The 24,446-nt window shown below is 41.7% G+C and overlaps 1 protein-coding gene across 4 annotated transcripts in view; it reads right to left on the bottom strand.

Moving 5' to 3' along the window:
- Positions 1 to 24,446, bottom strand: part of LOC140389775 (arf-GAP with coiled-coil, ANK repeat and PH domain-containing protein 2-like) — a 131,866-nt gene that overhangs the window by 24,279 nt on the left and 83,141 nt on the right. For 2 of the 4 annotated variants that reach the window (XM_072474288.1, XM_072474291.1), the window contains 10 exons: positions 21,357 to 21,377; positions 19,735 to 19,786; positions 19,291 to 19,391; positions 16,473 to 16,584; positions 9,767 to 9,975; positions 9,288 to 9,357; positions 7,493 to 7,587; positions 6,653 to 6,834; positions 1,912 to 2,013; positions 1,035 to 1,130 (listed from right to left, as the gene is read on the bottom strand). In XM_072474288.1, coding sequence (XP_072330389.1) covers positions 1,035 to 1,130; positions 1,912 to 2,013; positions 6,653 to 6,834; positions 7,493 to 7,587; positions 9,288 to 9,357; positions 9,767 to 9,975; positions 16,473 to 16,584; positions 19,291 to 19,391; positions 19,735 to 19,786; positions 21,357 to 21,377 — 1,040 coding nt within the window. The remainder of the gene's footprint in view (positions 1 to 1,034; positions 1,131 to 1,911; positions 2,014 to 6,652; positions 6,835 to 7,492; positions 7,588 to 9,287; positions 9,358 to 9,766; positions 9,976 to 16,472; positions 16,585 to 19,290; positions 19,392 to 19,734; positions 19,787 to 21,356; positions 21,378 to 24,446) is intronic. The other 2 variants (XM_072474290.1, XM_072474289.1) reach the window with 2 other exon arrangements.

Here is a 24,446-nt window from a genome sequence, read left to right as displayed (position 1 = left end):
GGGTTGGAGAGGGGAGGATCTCGGCAACGCATCAGGTGATGCAGGAGGAGGAGCTAAAGCCCAAGTGGGAGGAGGAGTTGGGTGAGGAGATTGACGAGGGGATGTGGGCGGATGCTTTGGGGAGGGTGAACTCTTCCTCCTCTTGCGCGAGGCTCAGCGCAAGATACAATTTAAGGTGCTGCATACGGCTCACATGACCGGGGCAAGGATAAGCCGGTTCTTTTGGTGCGAGGACAGGTGTATTAGGTGCTCGGAGCCCAGCAAATCACACCCACATGTTCTGGGCTTGCCCAGCGCTGGAGGACTTTTGGAAGGGCGTAGTGAGGACGGTGCAGAGGATGGTAGGTACCAGGGTCAAGCCGGGCTGGGGGCTCGCAATATTTGGGGTGGCAGAGGAGCCGGGAGTGCAGAAGGCGAAAGAGGCCGGTATTCTGGCCTTTGCGTCCCTGGTAGCCCGGCGAAGGATTCTTCTTCAGTGGTAGGATGCGAGGCCCCCAAGCGTGGAATCCTGGGTCAGCGATATGGCGGGGTTTATTAAATTGTAAAGGGTGAAATTTGCCTTCAGGGGATCGGTACAAGGGTTCTTCAGGCGGTGGCAACCGTTCCTAGGCTTCCTGGCAGAACGTTAGAAGATGGTCAGCAGCGACAGCCCGGGGGGGGGGGGGTTTGTTTTTGAGTGGGCATGTATTTTTGCCTGTGTTGATGAAGGATGTTAATTTATTATTTATGTATATGGAGGGGGGGGGGGGGGTTGTTCTTTTTTCTTTCTGTATTCTGTTGTTGATATTTTGTGAAAATTTGAATAAAAATTATTTTTTTTAAAAATATTGAACACATTTCAAATTATACTCAAAATACTCAGTTCAGAGACAAACTTTACATATAACGACCAATGTTCAGGTTAGAATGAATCAAGCTCGAAACACATAAAAGTTAGCTGAATATATACGTAAAGTGTAGGAGAACTCAAAATGGATATGCATCTAAAATTTTAATTTATGCAACTAGCATTCACCTTGGCCAATCTTACCAACCTGGTTCAGGTAAGTTGTTATTGGAAATGACAGACATGACCACATCCTTGCTGCCTTCAATGCTATTTGGCACACCACTGTCTGAATTTTTTACTCCTTAAAGAAACAGACAAGTTAAACAAGATGGACTGTCAAACCCGTTGTAACTCTTAGTTTTACTTGATATAACAAGATTTCTATGACTATGACTAATATACTAACTGAATAAAAAGTTGGGGAATATTTAGTATCAAGCTGTAAGTAATATTTGTGACAAAAATGTTTGTTTATTATAGCAAAGGAATTATTTTATCCAGCCTACAGAAAAGACGCTTTAGATCTTACTCAGTGTTACTTAAAATCAGAACATGGACACAAATCCTGCATTTTGAATGGTGTTAAATAAACTGTTACCTAAAATAAGCTTAGCTTTATCTGATCTTGCATTTCTGAGCTGCATGGGGATCTATAAACCTGAAAGAAACAGACTATCTTTTTGATTCTACAATATTTTACCAATGTAAAATTGAATGCACAAACATGTTCATTCGTATGAAGATAAAGTTTACACTGATGAAAAATAAATTACAAATGAGAAAACACCATGATTTAAAACCAATCATTCCAACATTTTATTAAAATTCAAAATAAATCAGCTCACTTGGTTCTTTTAGCAATTTTCCAATATAGTTAACAATTAAATATGCCAACTACAAATACAACAGGAAACAATCAAATGCAGGATGGAAAAAGCTACTTGAACAAATAATACTTTAAAAACGCTTAGGGAAGTCAAAATCACAAATAAAAACTCACATATGCACCCATAAAGTGGACTTAAGCAGTGGATGAATTTAGTAGCACAGGCACTGAGAAGCTCCATATGTGCAGTACTTACTACTACTAGATTTTGAAGAGGTGTCAAAGTAGGAGAATAGCGAGTCCAGTTCATCTGGACAGAAGAGAGACTCCCGACGTGGCTCAGTGTTACTAACAGCAGCTGGTTACATGCATGTTAGCAAAGCAAAAGCAGCCATTGAAACAGAGGAAAACAGAGGAAATAGTTTTTCAGATATTCAAAGAAAAATACAAGGAACAACACCGAACATTAGGTTGTTAGTCAGCAATAGTTAGTTAGCAATAGTTTAAAGTGAATTGACTGAGTTTGGAAGACTTGTCAGCTGGGACTTTGTGATTGTGACAATGACAAAACCATCATCAATTGCAGTCATTATTTCTCTTAAAATGACAGCAACCTCTGGAGTCCACACATTTGGCATGCAACACAGAAATCCATAAGTCGCTGTCAGTGATTCCGCACTTTTCCGTAGGATGCAGTGTTGAAATCTCCAAAGATGGGAATCAATTAGAAATCACTGAACTGATGAGAACTTCTTTAATATTGTAATATCATAGAATCCCTACAGTGCAGAAGGAGGCCACTCGGCCCAACCGAGTCTGCACCGACCATCTTAAAGACACCCTAGCCTAAATCCCCCATCTTGTAACAATTTAGCATATCCAATCTATCTAACCTGCACATCTTTGGACTGTGGGAGGAAACCGGTGCACCCGGAGGAAACCCATGCAGACACAGGGAGAACGTGCAAACTCCACAGTCGGCCGAGGTCAGAATCGAACCAGGGTCCCTGGCGCTGTGAGGCAACAGTACTAACCACTGTGCCACCATGCTGCCCTGTTAAAATTCTCTGGAAATTATGTATAACTAGGTTTTTAACCACATATTAGTTCAGAATACTAATGAGGAACCTCTGACCCTGGACAATGAATCTTATATTTTCACAATGTCAAATTTTTCAATCATGATAAAACTCCATAGCATTTTAATTAAAAAGTACAAGTTTCTTTATTTTATTTCAGCTTCGAGTTAGAGTGCCAGGATAATCAGGGTATTTCACTTCTTGGTTTTCTGTATGAGGATTCTTCAATATGACTGGCTGTCAAGCTGTTTTGATTATATCACCTTTGCGGGACACCTGGAGATTCCAAATTCACGCTGGGAAAGGTTAAATCCACAATAGAAAGATTACTAGATCTTTGTGGAAAGTTTTCAGGGTCAGCAGCCAGCAATGTCATTTCACCGCTAACCCCAAAATGTAAGAATGTTTAGCTGCAAAAGACATGGGTCCAGATTATGCAGTAATAAGGAGTTAAACTGTCAGCGTCTGTCATCACTGCTCCATTAAAACTAACAGCAAGTTGCGAAGCCTGCACATACACAGTGAATCAGGACTCGGTTCAGTGATTCTATGCTTCTCTAGAGTGAACTTTTAAAGTCGCCAGAGATTTCAATCAAATAAAAGCAAAGAGACTGCCTTTTTATGTTATTCACCTAGCTGCACAAATCTTTGAAAAAGTTACACCTTATTGAATGAAGTGTAAATGTGGTTTTAACAGCTTACTAAGTTTGTAATTTTTTTAAAAATTGTTCATGGAATGTGGACAATGCTCACTGGGCCCAACATTTATTGCCCATCCCTGAGGACATTTATGAGTGTACCATATTGATGTGGACCTGGAGTCACATGTAGGACAGCCCAGCTAAGGACAGCAGATTTCCTTCCCTAAAAGGCATTAGTGAACCAGATTGGTCTTTACGACAATGGTTCCATGGTCACCTTTTTCATGGTCACCTTCAGACTTTATATTCCAAATTTTTTTTGACTGAATTCAAATTTCACCATCTGCTATGGTGGGATTCAAACCCGCATCCCCACAACATGACTCTAGGTCTCTGGATGCAAATACCAACAATACCACTGACTCCTTGTGAATTATGGCTAAAACTCTGGCCCTGAAAAGCAAATTTCATATTTGTGAAATGTCAAATTTCTTGATTGCAATGAAAAAAACATTTTTAGAACTTCTTTTGAAATTTATCTTTCAACTTCTACCTTAATCCCATGTGTACATTCCAGTCATTGATTTTGCCAACTGTAAAATGTAATTAAATGTAAAGGATAACCAGTGTAATTTTTTTCATAAGTTGCTATGAGAATCCATTTCAAAATGCACAGGGCTGGTGAGCAAATTTAACCTGCAAAGCCCTCAAAACGACAGAGAATTCAGTCATTGGGCCACCAAAAAGAAATTGTGAGCCGATTGAGCAGCTAGCGAGCTTATCAGCACGAAACGCAGAGAGAAACAGCTTGCGATTGGAGAAGCAGCATGCAGTGGGAAGGTGAATGGCAGCATATCAGCCTGAGCACCAGAGCAGCAGAAGTGAGTGGGGTTCCGGGTGCAGGGTCAGCCTGTCAGGGAAGCCGGCGGGGTTGGGGTGAGTCTGTTGGGGGAAAAGTGGTCACAGAACACCTTCTCCATCTGTAGAAGCAGTAGGCAGGAATCAGCACTACTGAAAATTGACACCTCCCTGCATCTCTGTTCAAGAAAGCGAGGAAAACTTGCATCCTCAATCTGTCAATATGGACTGGAGCTGTGAACCATTCAGGTAATGTGGGTCACGACCACCACAAGACTGCCTGATGAATGTTAAAATTGCATATAAACAATTATATTATGTAAAGCAGCCAAACAAGCTCCAAAGAAATCTCTCAAGTGATTCTATGGATATTGTATAATTTTCTTTTTGTGTCTGAGTAATTAAAGACTTGACTCTGGGGCACCCCAAAGTGCTTTAAGGTCAATGAATTGCTTTGAAAGTGCAGTCACAGTTGTAATAAAAGGAAATGTAATTAAGTAAACAAGCAATTAATTTAGCAGCATCTAGGACTGGTGAACATAACCTAAAAATTAGAACCAGATCTTTCAGGGGATGGTAGAAGTTTGGAACTCTGCTCCACAAATTAAAATTGATATGCGATCAGTATCAGTGCTGGAGCAATTGTTCAATTCAAATCTGAAATTAAGATCCGAGATGCAAATTGATTAAAATCATCCAGCTTTGTACTTATGCAATGAAAACCAATTAGCTGTGACCTCACCAGTTTGCAGAAGCCATGTTTAGGATGATGGCTATTTGTGCATAGACAGTGATATGAAAAAATATATTTTGCTGCTAACTTATGCCTGTTGGTCAATTCAAATGCTTTAGTGTCTAGGAAATTAATACTTTCCTTGTGTTGTGGCTTTAAGTTTAATGGAAGGGTGATGATTATTGAGAATATTGATGAATGCTTCTGATTCTACTTCTGTGCGAGTCCCAATTCCCCATGTGTCAACAAAAATACAGAAGGGAATTGTACTACATGATTAGACTCCTGATTACACGACTACACTTAATAAAAGAGTTAGTGAGAATGGAAAAGGTGCCCTGTAAAGTTGCCCCCCAAAATCTAAAAAGTATTCCTCATTAAAACTTCAATAACAGCCCTTGAATTTAAAAAAATATTTTGAATTTGGTGAGAATTCTTCAATGCTTACTCTACTTGCTGACATCACTGCTGCTGGACGACTGGAGATCCACATGACATGGTGCCAGGTTTAAACTGACATCGGGAAAGGAGAAATCTATGCCACAGAGTTTGCTGGATTTTGTTGCAAAAAGATGCACGTTGTCGAAGCTTTTTGTCGTGCATTCATCAGGATGATACAAGACTGCCAAATTTCAAAGGAAGCAACAATTTATTCTGCCTGAGAAAATTGACTGCTTGACCACAGTGTTTCCATGGGAAGTGTACCAGGGAATTATTATTCCCCCATGTATTTGTTCAATTCAACAAAGGCGCAATGCCGGAACATGTTCTTTTTGTTTGCAGAGAACTGGACCCTGCACACAAATATGTGTAACATCTAGCAAGAGTAATTGAACCACATTGCGGGCCCGGCTGATGATTTTATTGATTGTGGGTGTAATTCTTAGCACTCTTAGGATTGTTCGATAAGTACTGCCCGATTACAGAATCGCATCTAATGTAAGATATTACGTTCTAAGTTTTTGCAGCATCGTCTGCTTGAGTGCAATCAACTTCTGCCTCCTACAACAGCCAAAGGAACATGCTGTTTGATACGATCCGCCAGATATTAGGTCTTACAACCGACATACTTGGCATTGCACCCAGCACTAAAATTCACACGAATTACACTAACAACCAATTTAGGATCATCAGCTGGACTCACAATGAGGCTCACTTAAGTTTGATGGAAGCTACATATATTCATACACAGGGAGTTATCTTTTGCAAGCAAAAAAATGCCCAAGAATTGCACCATTTCGGAATTAAAAAGCAGGGGGACAATAGTTACCTGGTATATTCTCCATTGAAATGCCTCAACCAGCATCTATTTGCCAATTAATCAGTACCTTTTCGCATGCAGTATAAACTGTTGCTCCCTTTAAAATTTGGTATTCGTGTCCGTCCTGATGAGTGCAAGACAAAAGGCTTCTGCAGCCTGTCTCTTTTTTTTCCCCCAGCAAATCTCACATTTTGTCCTATCATGATCACTAGAATTTTGCCGGTGGAATTTTTTTTTTTTTTTTTTTTTTTTTTTTTAAGGTCAGCAGTGGGTGCTGCCGCTGTTGACCTCAAAATCTAGGCCACAGTTGTTAGTTATTCGGATTTTAAAAAAATCGACAGCAAAAACATTTTATATATTAATTTTATACTCAAATAATATTTTATACTAGTAGTTCTAATGTTGCATTACAGATAGACTATTACCTGAAATTTTGGAAGTGCTCCCTGGTACAGTAAGAGATTTGGATGATTTCTCAGGTGTGCCTTCAGTTTGACTAGACAGTGGTAATACCGGTGATTTTTGTTCTGATGAAGAAATTCTGTAGGTTTTCTGTACAAACCTCTTCTCAACATACTTAGCTTTGATCCAAGATTCCTTCTCAAGCCTAGCAATAGTAGTACATGAATCAAACTTGAAAGTTACAAAGCTCACACGTTCTATATTTTTTAATGAAAGCACAAGTTAAAGTGAGATTATACGCTGTGTGGAAAGCCAAGGCTCATGCTGGTCATTTATGTATACCTTCACAGATGCTAGTTTATGTTTATTATACATGTCTCTCAAAAATTTACATTTTACATTTTAATTATAGAAATCATGCAATTTGTTCAACTTACAACCACAGCTACCATTATCCGATTAAAGGATATTTCACTCAAAGTGGCAGCTCACGTATTTTTGAACATTAATCAAGATCACTAGAAGAAAAACTTGCATTTATATTCATATCTTATCACATCCTTCAAGAGATGCCTCATGCAGCTTCATACCAAATGAGTTATCTTGAATGTAATGACTAACTATGCCGTGTGTCAAATTGCTTGAAGTGAAATAAATGACCAATTAATCTCTTTCGGGTTTATTTATTGGGGAATAAGTCACACACCGTTGAATGGTGCCACTACAGATCTTCAACATAGATCACAACAGGCAGGTTAAGGAAACCACGACTTAAAAACCTCTTGAGCCAAGCTGACATTTTAAACTTCTCTCGAAAATGTTGTCTAATAGAACCTGAATTTCAAATAAGTTACATTATTTACCTTGAATCTCCTGCATTTGGCTTTTTAAAATGCATTTCGTCGACTTGTGCCTCATATATTCTATTTATAACGCTATTTCCCAGTGCACACATAAGCTGTCAAACAAAATGTGAGAATATAAGTTTTAAATTTAAGGATCATCAGTGAAGAGTACAAAATGGAATTACAATTGGTGAACTGCCAATAGAAAGTAGTTGTTCTAACGGTTAAATTCTTATTTGCGGATTTAAATCTTTCAATATGCCAAAGGAATGACACAAAAATAGGTGGGACAGAAATAAAAATGAAATGAAAATCGCTTATTGTCACGAGTAGGCTTCAAATGATGTTACTGTGAAAAGCCCCTAGTCGCCACATTCCGGTGCCTGTTCGGGGAGGCTGGTACGGGAATCGAACCGTGCTGCTGGCATACCTTGGTCTGCTTTCTTCGATTTAGCCCTGTGCAGTAAGTTGCAATGAGGAAATCAGAACCTTACAAATGGATATAGATAGATTAGGAGAGTGGGCCAAAATGTGGCAGATGGGAGTTTAACGTGGATAAGTGTGATGTCATCCATTTTTTCAGCCAAAATGTAATTGGCAACTTATCTAAATAGGGAGACACTTCGGGGTACGCCGGTGCAGAGGGATCTAGGTGTCCTCGTGTTATGAGTCACAGAAAACGAGCATGCAGGTGCAGCAGATAACAAGGAAAGCAAATGGAATGTTGGCATTTCTAGCAAAGGGAATGGAGTATAAAGGTAAGGGAAGTGTTGTTGCAACTATACAGGGCATTGGCAAGATCGTACCTGGGGTGTGAACAGTTTTGGTCCCCTTATTTGAGGAGGGATGTAGTGGCATTGGAGGCAGTTCAGAGGTGGTTCACTCGATTGATTCCAGAGATGAGGGGTTTGTCGTATGAGGAGAGATTGAACAGTTTAGGCCTACACTCTCTCGAGTTTAGAAGAATGAGGGAGATCTAATTGAGGTAAAGGTATGGATAAAGTAGACGTGGAGCTGATGCTTCCTCTTGTGGGGCATTCTAAACCAAGAGGTCACAATCTTAGAATAAGAGGTAGCAAATTTAAAACAGATTTGAGGAAAAATTACTTCTCGCAAAGGGTCGTGAATCTGTGCAATTCGCTACCCCAGAGTGTGGTGGACGCTGGGGCAGCGAGTAAATTTGAGGAGTTAGACAGATTTTTAATTGGTAATGGGTTAAAGGGTTATGGAGAACGGGCAGGACGGTGGAGCAGAGGCCAGGATGGGATCATCCATTATCATATTGAGTGTGTTTAGGCCCGGGAGACTAAGTTGCCTACTCCTAGGTCATGTGTTCTAGGTAGGAGATGTTCTGGCTGATTTTGCAATCCAGCTCTTGGTCTGTAGCATTGCAGGTAGCAAATGAGGAACATATCTACCATGATAGAATTGCGGAGCAGACTCGATGGGCCGAATGGCCTAATTCTGCTCCTATATCTAATGAATTGTGAATACTCTAAAATGCATTTCTACCCTGCAAGTTCCAGTATTAAAAATATCACTATGCTATTATAAACTGACCTGATCAGCTCAATTGGTGTAAAGTGAGGACGTCTCAACTAAGTATTTTGTGGAATACTTGGGAAGAAATTTTTGGAAAATTTGTCTTTAAGGTGTTTTGCTGTATAATACTACATGCTAACATTATTTCTGGCAAAGATCCTTTGTGATGATTTTAAACTTGTATGTTAACTGTCCAAACTAATCCTTCATATGAAATTGTAATAAAACATACAAAAAGTTATGAGAGTGGGAAAAAAAAAACTAAACTCACTTTTAAGAGCTCAGGTTCCCATGAATCCAGAGTAAGGGAACGCACCTTAGAAAAATGGACACCTAGACTTCTAAACACAAAAAGAAAAAAAACCAATAATACACAAATACTACAGATATCCATCAGTAGATCAGCAGCCTGCAAGGCACTGAAGTTTAACAATGCAGCAATAAATTAAATTTGTGTTCAATCGACAATAATCAAGTTAATACTTTCGCACCCGTAATTTTTTTTTTACTATTTGGAGATTTTCCTTTGCAAACCTCCAAAATTGAGTAGCAAGTCTCAGATTTAGAATTTATTCTGCCTTACAATTGAGAACCAGTATCCTGCCAACATTGCAAGTAACTTTAATTTTTTGCTATTTTTTCACCCAGTGAAAAGCAGCTTTCTGCCAAATACTGAGCACAGTTTGTATGTGAAAGGAGGCAAATCCTTTCCAATATATTACGACGTTTAATCTTTTATTATCATGATACCTGTGAATTCCTGAACATTCAATGCATAGTGTGATTCCTAGATTGATGCTTGCCCAGCGTGGGTCTGACTGGCCGCAGTCACAGCAACTTGTATTGCCAGCAATACACTCCACACGCTGTAGTGCACTCTCTCCTTTTACTGGTCGCTCCTTCAATTCACTCCCAGAATCCAGACTGCTGGTGGAGGGGGAGGATCTTCTATCTAGTTTCTGGGGAGGCAATAACAAGTTCACTACTTTTTCTTCCTTTCAAAAGATATTCCATCTAAATGTATAAGAGCATGGATTTTAAACTACAAACAGTCATTCATCTGACACAAATATGTTGGAAGTGGCATCATGGAAACATTTAAATTGTTCAACCAGAACAGCTTCTCAGTCACTTTTGCTGTAACTGCCACCACTACACCACACAGGCTTTAGCTGTTCTTGCACCAGCTCCCTTTCAACTTTCGCACATGACTGGCCTGCTGAAGACTGTCATCCCTCCAATCCATCAATGGCAGAGCTTTTGGTCAGGTCAAGACAACGCCTTGTACTTGGCTAGCGCTTGTAGTGTCCTCAAACATCCCAAGGTGTTTCACAGGATCGTTACAATATAAAATTAATCAAATGGAGATAATATGGAAGATGAGCAAAACCTGGGCAAAATTCAGGTTTTAAGGCACGCCTTAGACAGGGGATGGAGTAGCGGAGAGGTTTACAGAAGGGATTCCAGAACCAAGCCAGCACTAGCAGCTGAAATCACAGTCACCAATGGTGAAGCAATTAGAATTGGGGATTCTCAATATGTCAGAATTGGATGAGTAGAAATACCTCAAAGCTTGAACTGGATGAGACTCCAGAGCTAAGGTGGGGTGACACGGTGGAGATATTTGCAAACAAGGTTGTAAATTTTATAATCATGGCATTGCTTAACCAGGTGCCAATGTAGACCAATGAACAGAGGTGTGATGGGCAAATTGGGCGGTGTGAATAAATCCATGGGTGACAGAGTTTCGGATTATCGCAAGTTTGGAAGGCCAGTCGGGAATATGTTCTTTAAAACATCATGGGCGGGGTTCTCAGCTAACCGACGCCAAAATCAGGGAGTGGGGTCGGGCGGAGAATAGCTTCCGATGCCAAATCGCGATTCTCCGTAACTTCTAAAACGGCGTTATTGCGTTTCACTCCGCACGTACTTTAAACACCATTTGCATCTCATTAGTGGGCGCACCCGCAATTCTCTGCCTCCGATGGGCCGAGTTCCCAATGGCATGGCTCACTTGTGCTTTCAAAATTGTGAACCTGGCATGGTGACTGCTGTGAGTGAGAGAGAGAGAGAGAGAGAGAGAGAGAGAGAGAGAGAGAGAGAGAGAGAGAGAGAGAGAGAGAGAGAGAGAGAGAGAGAGAGAGAGAGAGAGACAGAGACACACGGTGTGCGTAGAGTGTCCAAAATTGCCATAGTTTGCCGACAGTCGTGCCGCTGGCTGGGGGGCTTCTGCCAGTGGAGGGTGGCCAGGAGTTGGGCTGTGGGTGGACGGACACAGAGCACCAGCCAAGTCAGCCATGCAGCTGCACACACCATTAAGAGCCCACTTTAAACCTAATGCCAAGGATCGTAAAGATGTCCCCCCCGGGCAAGGATAAGGGCAGCTAAAAGAAATGTGTTATATCTGACAGGGGTTCTTCCTCGAACACAGCTATGACAAAACTAACATTACCAATCACACCCTCCACCTCTCACCGGCTGTGCACATTCCATCCCCCCCCCCCGTCCCTTCCGTCCTCCTCCTCCACCCCCACTTCCTGTCGAATTTCCACAGCTGTATGATGCAGAAACTTAGCTACCTCAGGGTCGTGGCACAGGCGAATGTGATCTTGGGTGTCTGCGGACAATCCTTCCATGCAACAGCTTCACCATTAACGTTGCTGAATCACTTTGGTTCAGAACAACTTCAGACATCCATCGTTGCTTATTGCTGAATTTCCTGATATTCATCTGGATTGAAATTCCTCTTCTTTGCATGGCAGTCATAGCTCTCCTTCAGCATTTTCTGCTTTCTTCCCACAGCAACTTGCTATCTGGATGTAGCAGGTCCAGATGAGACTGTGGCTTCCTACCCATCAACATTTCTGCTGGTGAAAGTCCTGTTGTTGTTTGTGGGGTGATGTAGGACTGAAACACGAACAGAGCTTAGTTCCCACAATACCGTCTGCCATACACTTCAATCCTTCTTTCAGTGCCTGAACCACTCGCTCTGCAAAATTATTCAATGCTGGGTGAAGTGGAGCAGTTTGCAGATGATATATTCCATTTTTTTTGCATAAACTCTTGGAACAAATCACTCACAAACATGGTTTCATTATCAGAAACCAGAGAATCTGAAGCGCCATGAGCCCCAAAAACTCCAGAATAAATTGAGAGTGCAATTATTTTTTTCCAATAAAGGGGCAATTTCGAGTGGCCAATCCATCTAACCTGCACATCTTTGGGTTGTGGGTGTGAAACCCACGCAAACTCGGATCTGGGATCGAGCCCGGTTCCTCAGCGCCGGCATGCTAACCAATAGGCCACGTGCCGCCCACGAGTCCCAAAAGCTTGGTGTAGCTTCTCTATTATAGTGGAAACTGTAATGTTGCTCACGAAGCACTCACTTAGAATGTCCTTCAACATCAACGATGACTAGAAACATATGACCCATAAACGGCCATGCAAAGTCCACATGAAGTTTAGCCCAGGGATGGTCAGGCCACTGCCAAGATGGAGTGGTGCTGCTGGCGCTATCTTTTAATTTATTTGACATGTACAACAGGATTTCACCTTATTCTAATAATAAGAATAATATTTATTGTCACTAGTAGGCTTACATTAACACTGCAATGAAGTTACTGTGAAAAGCCCCAAGTCGCCACATTCCGGCGCCTGTTCAGGTACACGGAAGGAGAATTCAGAATGTCCAATTCACCTAACAAGCACGTCTTTCGGGACTTGTGGGAGAAAACCGGAGCATCCGGAGGAAACCCACGCAGACACAGGGAGAACGTGCGGACTCTGCACAGCCAGTGACCCAAGCCGGGAATTGAACCTGGGGACCCTGGAGCTGCGAAGCAACAGTGCTAACCACTGCGCTATCATGCCAAAGTCCTGATCCATGTTTGGCCACCAAACATACAACCTTGCTAAACTTTTCATTCAGGAGCTACCCGGATGAGTCTCATGGACATCATCTACGACTAGGGGGTGGAACAACCACTCTAAACTCGCAAAGAATGCAACCATTCTGCACATTCTGTCATCCTTACGTTTTGCATATGGACTTAGTTCTTCATCACCTATAACAGGAGGCTAAGGAATCTCCTCACCATGCACACTTTTATTAAAGACATCCATACACAATCCATGCACAATAGCAAGTTGCTCCCCGTCCATCCACTGCTTAATCAGTTTGGCATTCACAGGATTTTATGAAAGTCGTTTAAGCAATAATATTGTCTCCGGAAGAAATATCTGGTAAGGGAAGATGACTCAGCATGTCTGTGTTTGCACTGGCCCTTCCCTGTTGTTGTACTTGTAGGTTGACAATGTGAGTCTGCTGTAATCTTATCAAGGCCATGGGAGGAATGCATCTGGACTCACTAAAAAGGTTCAATGGCTTTATGGGCTGTATGTATGGTGAATGAACACCCATAAAGGTACTGATGAAACCTTTACACAGTGAAAATGATGCCTAGACCTTCCCAACTGTTGTCAGCGTGTGATGCCACGCAATGGGTGCTTCTGACCCACCCTCCATCCAATGAGAGCAATGCCCCGACACCATAAGGCGATGTCACATGACAAAATGATCTCTCTGTCCTGATCAAAGTGAACCAGTAGATTAGCTGACTGCAGCAGCGTTTTCATGTCCTTGAAAGCTTTCTCTTGTGCTGGCCCCCACTTCCTTTTGGTGCCTTTGTGGAGCAACAGATACAATAGCACCAACACTAAGGGGGTCAGGGGTTATGGGGAGAAGGCAGGAGAATGGGGATGAGAAAATATCAGCCATGATTGAATGGCGGAGCAGACTCGATGGGCCGAGTGGCCTAATGCTGCTCCTATGTCTTATGGTCTTGTGTTGCAAGGTCTGGCAGAAACGCCCCGGAGTAGTTCACTAAACACAAAAATGATTGGAGCTCGGACACATTCTTGGAGTTTGGAGCTTCCTCGATCGCTCAAACTTCTTCCTCTGCAGAGCACAGACCCTGCACTGTGATTCTAATGACCCAGATATTTCACACTCGCTTCAGATGCAAACCTACCTCTAAAAATCTCTTTAACACTTGATCCAGGTTGTTGAGGCGCTCCTCCTCAGTTTTCCCTGAGATCAGGATATCATCCAAATAAACTGCCACACAAGGAATTTCCTGCCCATTGTACTTTGAATAATCGCCAGACACGAAGACACCCCAAAAACCAGACGGTTGTATTTGAACAAACCTTTTGGGTGTTGACTGTGACATACTGTTTTGAGTCCTCCTCTGTCGAGAGCTCTTGGCAGGCTTGACTCATGTCAAGTTTGGAGAACATTTTGCCTCCTGCCAGAGTTTAAAAACAGATCTTCTACCCTTGGCAACGGGTAAGCGTCCAGCTTGGAAACCTGATTAATGGTAAGTTTGTAATTGCCGCACCTTCACACAGTGCCATCACTTTTAAGAACTGGTATAATTGGAGCTGCCCAACGCGAGAGCTAAATGGGCTAAAGATTTGCAGCCCCTGCAGTCACTCCAACTTCTCTTCTACTTTGCCTTTCATGGCGCAGGGCACTGTCCTGGGCTTGAAACAGTGAGGTGTAGTCTGAGGATCCATGAACAACTTAACTGTAGTACCACGCAATGCACCCAGTTTATCTTTGAAAACCTCAGGATATTTCTCGATGACACACCGTCACTGTTATATGCTTTATCTCACCCCAATAGAATTTTCCTGAGTCAGTCACACCCAAGTAGACTAGGTCCATGCTCTTTTACTACTAGGAGTCATGCTCTTGTTTCTTGGCTGTTATGCACAAAGTCAAGATGGTCATGTTTCTAAACGAATGCAGGTAACTTCCCAAATGAAGTGCCCCCGGTTTCTGTGGTGTTGTTAAATTCTTCATTAGCTTTTAAGTCTTTACCCCAAACACATTCATGAGAATTGAGCGCTTTTCAACCTCGTCTGGAATTTCATTTGCGAGGGGAAAGAAATGTCCTACTTTTTCAGTCCAGTCCCTCCACAAATTCACTGTTCGTCTCAAACATAACCATTGCCACAGACCATATTGCAAACTAGCTCACCACACCGCACCTCAAATTTCTTTCTTGTCCTTTTTAATCATCGTCGCCAGAAAGATGTAGTAACTTGACCACAAGATAGATAATCGAAAGTCTTAAAAGTTAAATCTTCTTTACCTCAGAAAATATTTAGGTAATAATACAGTTTGGCTTCAGACACCATCAGCAAGTGAACAAAACTAAACACAAACTCCTCTTGGCTATACTGAAAACTCACAAGTCCACGCTCCCGATGACTTCACACACGCATGCACACTTTTGTTAAAGACATCCAAAGACTATCAAATAGGAAGAAGCTTAAAACAACCTACCTCTTTCATCATATCAAATGTTTAATCCACAACAACTTTCATTCAAATTGGAGGTATGAAGATGATAATATTGACACGCACAAGTGAGTAATTTTCAAACTTTCACTTGGTAGTAAAGAACTTGAGTAAAGAACTTGCTGAAAAAAGAGACATGTTGCACTCACCAGGATAGACTCACAAGAACACCAAATCTAAAGGAGACAGCAATTTATAAACGAGTGGAAGACAAAATACTTTGACAGCGTGTCTCTTTTTTCAGCAGTACTCAAATCTCAAGCTAAAGAGTTTAATAGTGCAACAATTAATGCTCATTTCATGACAGCATAGCAAACGATTCAGCTTTTCCTTCATATTGACGGCAACTAGCTTTTTACTAAATCAAAAGCACTGAATCAAACTCAATGACAAATGCAAAACTTCTTCCATCAGCAAATGTTATGAACATTCTAAAATTTGATGGACTTGTGGTCTCAGATAACAATATGGATATAGTTTAATTGCATCAAAAAAACACAACAGTGTAGTGATAAAAGTATGCCACTGTGACCACAGATCTATATTGCTTTTGAATTTTGATTGCAAGACGATCACATATCTTTCAAACACAAAGAATAAGAATATTGGAGAAATTGTGGCTCCATTCTACTTAGCACTTTGAAATTGGGACACTGGCATAAATTGAAAACAGATTGGACAATAGACGAGATGTTTAATGTTTTTAGTTATTGTCATTTATGAGGACCAATGTTTCTTCATAACTGAATTATTCTGGGTGCAGTGAGCAAATGATATCGAGGAAGGTCAAGAAAAGCTTGCACTACCACAAGCACAATGGGCTGAATGGCTCCTTGTTGCTCAACAAATCTAGAAATATTCAAACACTGCACAGTACTGGAAAGTTAGCAGTTGATGTGATTACATGGCATGGCGCGAGCATGGAAATCTCAGACCAACAGGGCCAACCATCAAATGCAAAATTAAATCACTTTTGGGATGTGAATGGTGCTGGCAAAGCTGCATTTAGTGCCCATCCCCATTACCAAGAAGGTGGCTGGTTTTCTCCTTGAATAGCTACAGTCCATGATTTATATACTGCATACATACTTCTGCATAGCTCTCTTCCCCTTTCTCTTTGTATGCTGTAGCAATGCTAGCTTGAACAGCTTTGATCCAGACTTGTCGGATATTTTCAGAATCTGCCTGCAGCATACAACTCCTGTGTGAAAACATGCAGAGATTCAACATTTCTAGCATCATTGGAAACAGACAGAGACATATAGATGTCTTAGCTATTAAGAGTAGTATCGTTACTTTAAAAATAATTTCAGGCGATGTGGGCAAGGCCAGCATTTGTTGCCCATCCCTAATTGCACACAGACTGAGTGGCTTGCCTGACCATTTCAGGGGCCAGTTAACAGTCAGCCACATTACTGTGGGTCTGGAGTCACATGTAAGCCAGCAGATATCTTTCCACAAAGGACATCGGTGAACTTGATGGTTTTTTACAATAAATGGTGATGGTTTCATGGTCATCATTACCAACATTAACTTTTCTATTCCAGATTTATTGAATTTAAATTCCACATGCTACCATTTTGGGATTTGAACCCATGTCCCCAGATGCCCAAGCCTCTGGATTATACCATTATACCACCATCTACCCGTATTAAATATATATCATATACAAATAAACTTAAAATTCTTCATGTGTTGAACTTGGAAGCAATTGATAACTATAATAACCACAAGTACAACTATACATTTTATCCATTTTACAAGTCAAACATTAGTAAATACATAAAAAGGAAAAACAACCATTTATTTACTATCCTGCCACGTCAACACATCTTAGATAAGGGGCAGTTTGGCACAGTTCTGGTAACTACGGATTAAAGACTAAATTTCTGACCATGTAGCAAAATATGCAACCTGAAAACATCAGGGGTTGGATTACTTCACCACCTTTAAAATCTGACTGCCCACAATCATAATACCTTGAGGCGACCTTAATTGAGAGTGAGACTTCTGCCAATCTGATTGGCTGGTAACTCTCTATTCCCAGCAACACCAGCGGCCACTGCAGGACTACAAGCAGTCCTCAGGATGGAGAGTGAGTTCTCCCAGAGTTGAAGATAAATCCAAGCATTTTTGGAGGGCAGGGATTGGCGACTCCAGCAAGAGGACTGTATGTGTGTGTGTGTGTGGGGGGGGGGGGGGGGGGGGGGGGGGTTGGTTGGTTGGTTGGTTCTCACCACATGCAGCACGGTAGCATTGTGGATAGCACAATTGCTTCACAGCTCCAGGGTCCCAGGTTCGATTCCGGCTTGGGTCAGTGTCTGTGCGGAGTCTGCACATCCTCCTCGTGTGTGCGTGGGTTTCATCCGGGTGCTCCAGTTTCCTCCCACAGTCCAAAGATGTGCCGATTAGGTGGATTGGCCATGATAAATTGCCCTTAGTGTCCAAAATTGCCCTTAGTGTTGGGTGGGGTTACTGGGTTATGGGGATAGGGTGGAGGTGTTGACCTTGGGTAGGGTGCTCTTTCCAAAAGCCGGTGCAGACTCGATGGGCCGAATGGCCTCCTTCTGCACTGTAAATTCTATGAAAATGTGGCCCTGAATTAAAAAGTCTCCCCCAACTGTTCTATATGAATACCCTAAAGATTTCAGACCATTGAATGAGCAATGCATTGGGCATCCCTAACTTCACATCATCCAATAGTAGTGAAGAGCTCCATGAGGTCAACCACTTAACTTTACCACACAGCCATTCCATGATGGCCTGCATGTATTAATAGGGAGGCAACCATGCCTAAGATCCAGGCCTGAATTATTTTTATGTAACAGAGAACTCCCGTTCCAGGAACATTTCTGAGCTGATGTTATTCTTGGGATGAAGCAAACATACATTTGAACTCTCCAACACCTCCATTCCAATACCAGGATGTCACAACAGGCACCTAGGAGAACCAGGGCAAGACTTCTGATGTGATTGGATGTCGACGTCCAGGCATCCGTCAGTGTGGTGAGGGAGGGGCGGCACATCACCTTGGTGTGGAGGAGTGAAGACTGCACCTTAACCACAACAAAGAGAGTCCAGCTGGAAATGGCAGGCCTTGCAAGTGTTACCAGAGTGTGTTACCAGAGTGTATTGCTCAGGAAAGATGAAAGAAACGTCCAGCAATTGGGACAGACCCTTGGACATAGATCATACAACATTCTGTGGCTGAGGAGACACAGGACACATGCTGCTCGCTAAACATGGAGGAGTCTGTGCCCCACAGACTCACTCGGCCCTCCATGAAGCTTCTGGGAGCACACAGACTCTTAACCATTTGGACGGGGGGGGGGGGGGGGGGGGGGGGTCTATATTTCAGAGATCAGGATAGACACAAAGGGGGTGGGGGTGGGGGGGAAGGAGAAAGAGGTGGTACCATCTTGGGTGGATGGTGCAAAGTGGCACAGGGAAAACTCCAAAGGAGGTAACCACTCCCCAGTCCCTGCCTGGTAGCAGCCTGCACTGTCAAAGGTGCTTTCCTTCCACCTTCCCCAACGGGCCAAAAAACTCAGGTGGAGGCAACATAAGGCCCATAAGTGGCAAGTAATTGTTCAGGCCTAAAGGTGGGCGGGCTCCCTGACACCCTTACCACCCCCCTCATATGGGGGGGAAAATGGGGAATGGGCAGGATGGTGGTGTGTTGGCCACTAGCTTTATTTTACGTGACACCCCACCATCAAATACGCTAGCAGACGGTTGCAAAATTCACCTCCTGCTAGCTGTATGTTATTTCCATTTGTTGCCACCAGAGGGCTCTTTTCAGATCCTAAAATCAAATCAACTTGCAAATTAAGCCCACATGCATAGGTACATTGACATAAAACAGTCTGAATCATAACTGTAGTACATCAAAGATGAGGCAACTTACTTTGTAGGAGAGACTACTTCAAAACAGAAACGTCTTTCAATATCCTCACATGGTTTGACTGTACAAAGTCGTAAATCATCAACTACTACTGTGAGGTTATCCTGCGAGAACATTTTTAAAAGTTCAGCTAGATTTAAACAGTTAAATGTTTGAACAAAATTGATTATCATAGAATTATAGCTAGTGGAGAATAAATAAATCTAATTATGGTATCAAGTACCATCATAAACAAAAACTATAAAGCGCAAAATCACTGAAACTTGTTAAACTTTGTAGTCATACCCTGGTACGGAGTAGTCTTTCCAAATATGATAATATTTGGATTTGAGAGAATGGTATAAATTTCATTGTTTCTGAGCCTTGGTATGATTGACAATTAATTAAGAATAATTTTTAAGTTAAAGGTCAGTTCAACATTTTATGCTCAATAAAACTTTTGCTTACCTTAAACTTTTTTTGGTAAACAAGCTGGTTGTTCTGAATTGAAAACCAACGCCTGTTGAGAGAGAAGAACTTATAGGTTGTAAGACAGGTGTATTACGTGAAAGTAAATTATACATTTAACAGACTGCAATATTTGGACAGCTTTAAAAAAAGTCCTTCCCTGATGGTTCTTTTAGATCCATTTCCCCTTAAGCTCTTCCTTTTCTGAAGGTAATGACTCCGTCCCCACCAGCACTTAATTCAAGTGGTGAGCCTACAAAGTCCTACTTGTACTATTTGATCATAAGAGGGTGCATCACAGACAAACCAATCTGTTCGCAGTCCATGAACCTCTCAATGTGGTTCGGTGGATAGGGAGCAGGGGGTGCAGTAACTTTACTAATTTTCTACTTTCTCAAGGCCAATTGTAGCATAGCATCTAAACAACACCAACTGAGATTGGCAGTCTCAATCAAAGCAAACTAGGAATGTCAGTCCAACTTTCTTAGCTATACACAAACATTCACAACTGAGTTACAAGGAGAAATCCATTTTCTTTTTTGCCCATCCCACCACCCTTCCCCTCCCCACCCGACCTTGGTCCTCACCCAGTTTTATTTATTTTCTGACATTATTCTCCAAAGTAGATCAACGATGTGTGTCCATGACACAAATAATTGCACCCATGCTGAAGGTCAAATGACAGACATTATTTAGGGGGATTAGCTCTCCACTTTTCCTTCCTCTACAGAGGTGCCTTGACATGTCGGAACTAGAATTCCATGAAAAATTTGTTTTAAGGATGCAGGTGGTCATGGCACGGCCTAATTGTTTGCTGGAATTAAGAGTCGACCACATAATATGATGTGGAGTCACAGATCGCCCTTACAGGCAAGAGCAGAAAAATACTTTCAAAATCATTTTGACAACCTACCAACTTAGAAGACCATTTTTTTCTGATGCAAGCCCACACGACTAGAGGTTTTGAATTCAATTTCCCAAACTATCATGGTGGGATTTCAACTCCAGCTCGGTTGCTCATCCAATACCACGTGTCTCAGCAAATCACCATTCTATCACTCCATCGCACTATAAGTTGGTTAGCCACTAGTAATCGTGCTTCCATTTTATAATGAAATGGGATGACGTTAAGCCACAGATATTTTTTAGTTTGAAGAACTAAAATAGAACAATGTTCCACACTTCAAAGATAGATCTGACAAAAATAGTTTTCACAACTGATATTAAAATTAGGTTTTAAACAAATGTGAGTAATTGATTTTTAAAAATAAACTAAGCTCGTTAGTTGAACATTTTTTCATAACACGGACTCATAAAACTTGAATATTTTCTTCATTATTGAAACCATCAGTTTACCACACAGTCAGAACTTGAAGTCCAATGGGTTAGTAGAAAGGATAATTAGTTGTGTTAATATTGCAAAAGGCAAAACAAGCAGAAATACTGCCACGGGCTTGCAACTAACAGTTCCCATGCTGTAAAAAGTACAGCACAGTGACCAGTTTTAAAGCCATGGATTAAACCAGGTTTACCCGAAGTTCTTTGGGCACTTGCAGACAGCTGAGAACTAATGTGCAGAGATAAGAATGGGGAGATAAGATGTCCAGCTGACTGGTTGGTACCTGATGTGGGGGGTCTTTTTCCTGTCACATGACAAAATAGGGTGGGATCAAGACATAGAAAGAAAAAGAAAAAATGAAAATAGTAAAATGAAACACTATGATCTGAAAACACAGGAGGATTAAATGCATACTAAAGGTAAAGTGGTATAAACTGCCCTTTTGCACAAGGACCCAATGAAACAGGAAATTAAATATTCTTGTACTGTTTGACACAACAGTTGTACAGTTTGTACAATTTCAAGATGTGGCTGTGAAATTACCAAAACATGCATGTGACTTCAGTACTGCATACTGATCAATAACCGTGGCCAGAATTATATACAGTAAAGTCCTGTGTTTCGCAACTTTTTCTTCCGTGATTTTGTTTCCCCATTCATAAGTCCTTGAACACACAATTGTCCTTTGGAACCCCAAATCTTCACCCATCTGTGATTTAAGTTAACTAAAAACAAGTTCTTGCAGCAAGCCAGTTCTTTCTGTGCACATGTTGGCGTGAGAGAGAGACACTGACGGGGGAGAGAATAGGAGATGGAGTCTAGCTGTACATGCGCACACATTTATACAGACATGTTTCTGTAAGCGGACAAAGGTTAGTTAAGCAGTGTTTGTCTCTCCCAGATGCTCGCAACTCTTTTTTGCGCCTGGCAACAGGTTCCCTGTTGCAATGACAGCTTTAGACAGAGAGAGCGCACGCAGGGCTTTAAAAGAGGAAATGCGGTTAAAGGCCAGGATTATAGGCAGTTGGCTCTCTCCGTATTGGACAATAATGTGATGTTGTCAATAATTTAGGGAGGTCTATTCCTTTAAACCCCATTTTCTCATCTCTCTCCCTGCAAGGAACTGGCTCGTGACTCAGGCCAAGCTTTTGTTTTCAGTTTTCAGGCATGAAGAAACACAAACAAAAATAAATTATGAGGAAGGGGAATCTGGATCAGCGAGAACCATGTATAACAGTGAAAGAGCATCTGGCGCCGTCATTACAGAAAGTTAGTCAGTGAGAAAAATAATTTGAATAACATTCAAATTTTGGGATCCCGCAACCTAATTTACTCCCATTATAAAGTATGCTCTTCGCTCTTACATAGACCATAACAGCGCAGTACAGGCCCTTCAGCCCTCGATGTTGCGCCGACCTGTGAAACCACTCTAAAGCCCATCTACACTATTCCCTTATCGTCCATGTGTCTATCCAATGACCATTTGAATGCCCTTAGTGTTGGCGAGTCCACTACTGCTGCAGGCAGGGCATTCCACGCCCTTACTACTCGGAGTAAAGAACCTACCTCTGACATCTGTCCTATATCTGTCTCCCCTCAATTTAAAGCTATGTCCCCTCGTGCTAGACATCACCATCCGAGGAAAAAGGCTCTCATTGTCCACCCTATCTAATCCTCTGATCATCTTGTATGTCTCAATTAAGTCACATCTTAACCTTCTTCTCTCTAACGAAAACAGCCTCAAGTCCCTCAGCCTTCCCTCATAAGATCTTCCCTCCATACCAGGCAACATCCTGGTAAATCTCCTCTGCACTCTTTCCAATGCTTCAACATCCTTCCTATAATGCAGCGACCAGAATTGCACGCAACACTCCAAATGCGGCTGCACCAGAGTTTTGTACAGCTGCAACATGACCTCACAAATTGCGGGACTTGACTGTTCTACAAAAATCAGAAACCCACTGGATAAATGACATGTAAAGACTGGATCTTTTATACATTTCCAAGCTAAATATCAGCCACTACAAATGTACCCCATACTAGTGGATCTCACATGGAAAATCAAGATGAAATATATTTTCCTCAACGCTTCAGTGATTCTGTATAGTTACAGGGAGTTTGTGAGGTGTACAAATACAGGAATGATTGTGCAACATGATAATTACAGTTGAGGAAAGCCATCTGACCCATTAGAATCCATCTATCCAGATAGTACAACAATCTACACCCATATAGTGCATTAACGTATTAGAATACTCCAAGGAATTTCACTGGACCATTATCAAATATAACTTTACACTAATCCACTTAAAGAGGCATTAGAGTTGGCTTGGTCAGAGGTAGGTTTTAAGGAGAGCCTTAAGGGAGAAGAGAGAGGTGGATAGGTTTACAGAGAGAATTCCACAGCTTTAGGCCTAGGCAGCTGAATGTATAAGGCAATTAATGGGGGAGCACAGAGATCTTGAAGAGTTGCCGAGCTAGGAGTAGGTTGCAGAAATAAACCTTAAAGGATTTGAAAAACATGGGTTAGAATCTGCCAATATTGTAGCACTAGTCGTTTCTTTGATGAGTCAAATATTGCTCCATAACTCTCTCCGACATGTTGATAAAAACATTTTAATACATTTCCTAACATGCACCTTTCTTGATCTTGTACTAGTGGTGACCAGTTAGCCTTGCAGTTTAATATGAAGTAATATTCCAGATATTTTTTTCATACCTTTAGCAAAATTGTGTGCATCTATCAGATCACCTTTCAATCGACTCCTTTATTTGCTACAAGGGAACCGAGGAAGGCTTACAAACAGCAAATAAAGTCTGAACTGGTAATGCTTATGCACATAGAGTACATTTATTTTAAAATGAACTAAATTGTCTGCTGCAGGATCTCCAGAAACTTGAATTATCTTGCAAAGCTCTTTGTAGTATTCTTTTGTACACAGAAACAAGGGCGGGGGAGGGGAAACCTCTGAACCTCAACCCCTTCAGCCTTTTCAGAGGCAGGACAAAGGATGGGTAAGCCCCGGTCAACACCTGGAGTTGGATTGACAGAGGCTGACTGATGTGCAGAGTTTACAGGGGTGGCTTGGTTTTCCAGGTCTCGCGAAACTCAGCAATTGAAGCAAACTGAGGACAACCGAGGAGCAGGAGGGCTTCCCCAACACCCACCTTTTGGAGAACGACAAGAACGGGGAGGTGCAGAGTCATAGCGTCTTAAAGGACTACAGAAAAGGCCCTTCGCGTCTGCTCCTGTCAAAAACAACCAACTAACTATTCGAATCCCATTATTCAGCACTTGGCCCATAGTCTTGTACGACTTGGCATTGCAAGTATGCATTCAAATACTTCTAAATGTTATGAGGGTCTCTGCCTC

The sequence above is a fragment of the Scyliorhinus torazame genome, chromosome 14, assembly GCF_047496885.1.
Source record: "Scyliorhinus torazame isolate Kashiwa2021f chromosome 14, sScyTor2.1, whole genome shotgun sequence".
NCBI classification, from domain to species: Eukaryota; Metazoa; Chordata; class Chondrichthyes; order Carcharhiniformes; family Scyliorhinidae; genus Scyliorhinus; species Scyliorhinus torazame.
This window is presented reverse-complemented; position numbering and strand designations above follow the sequence as displayed.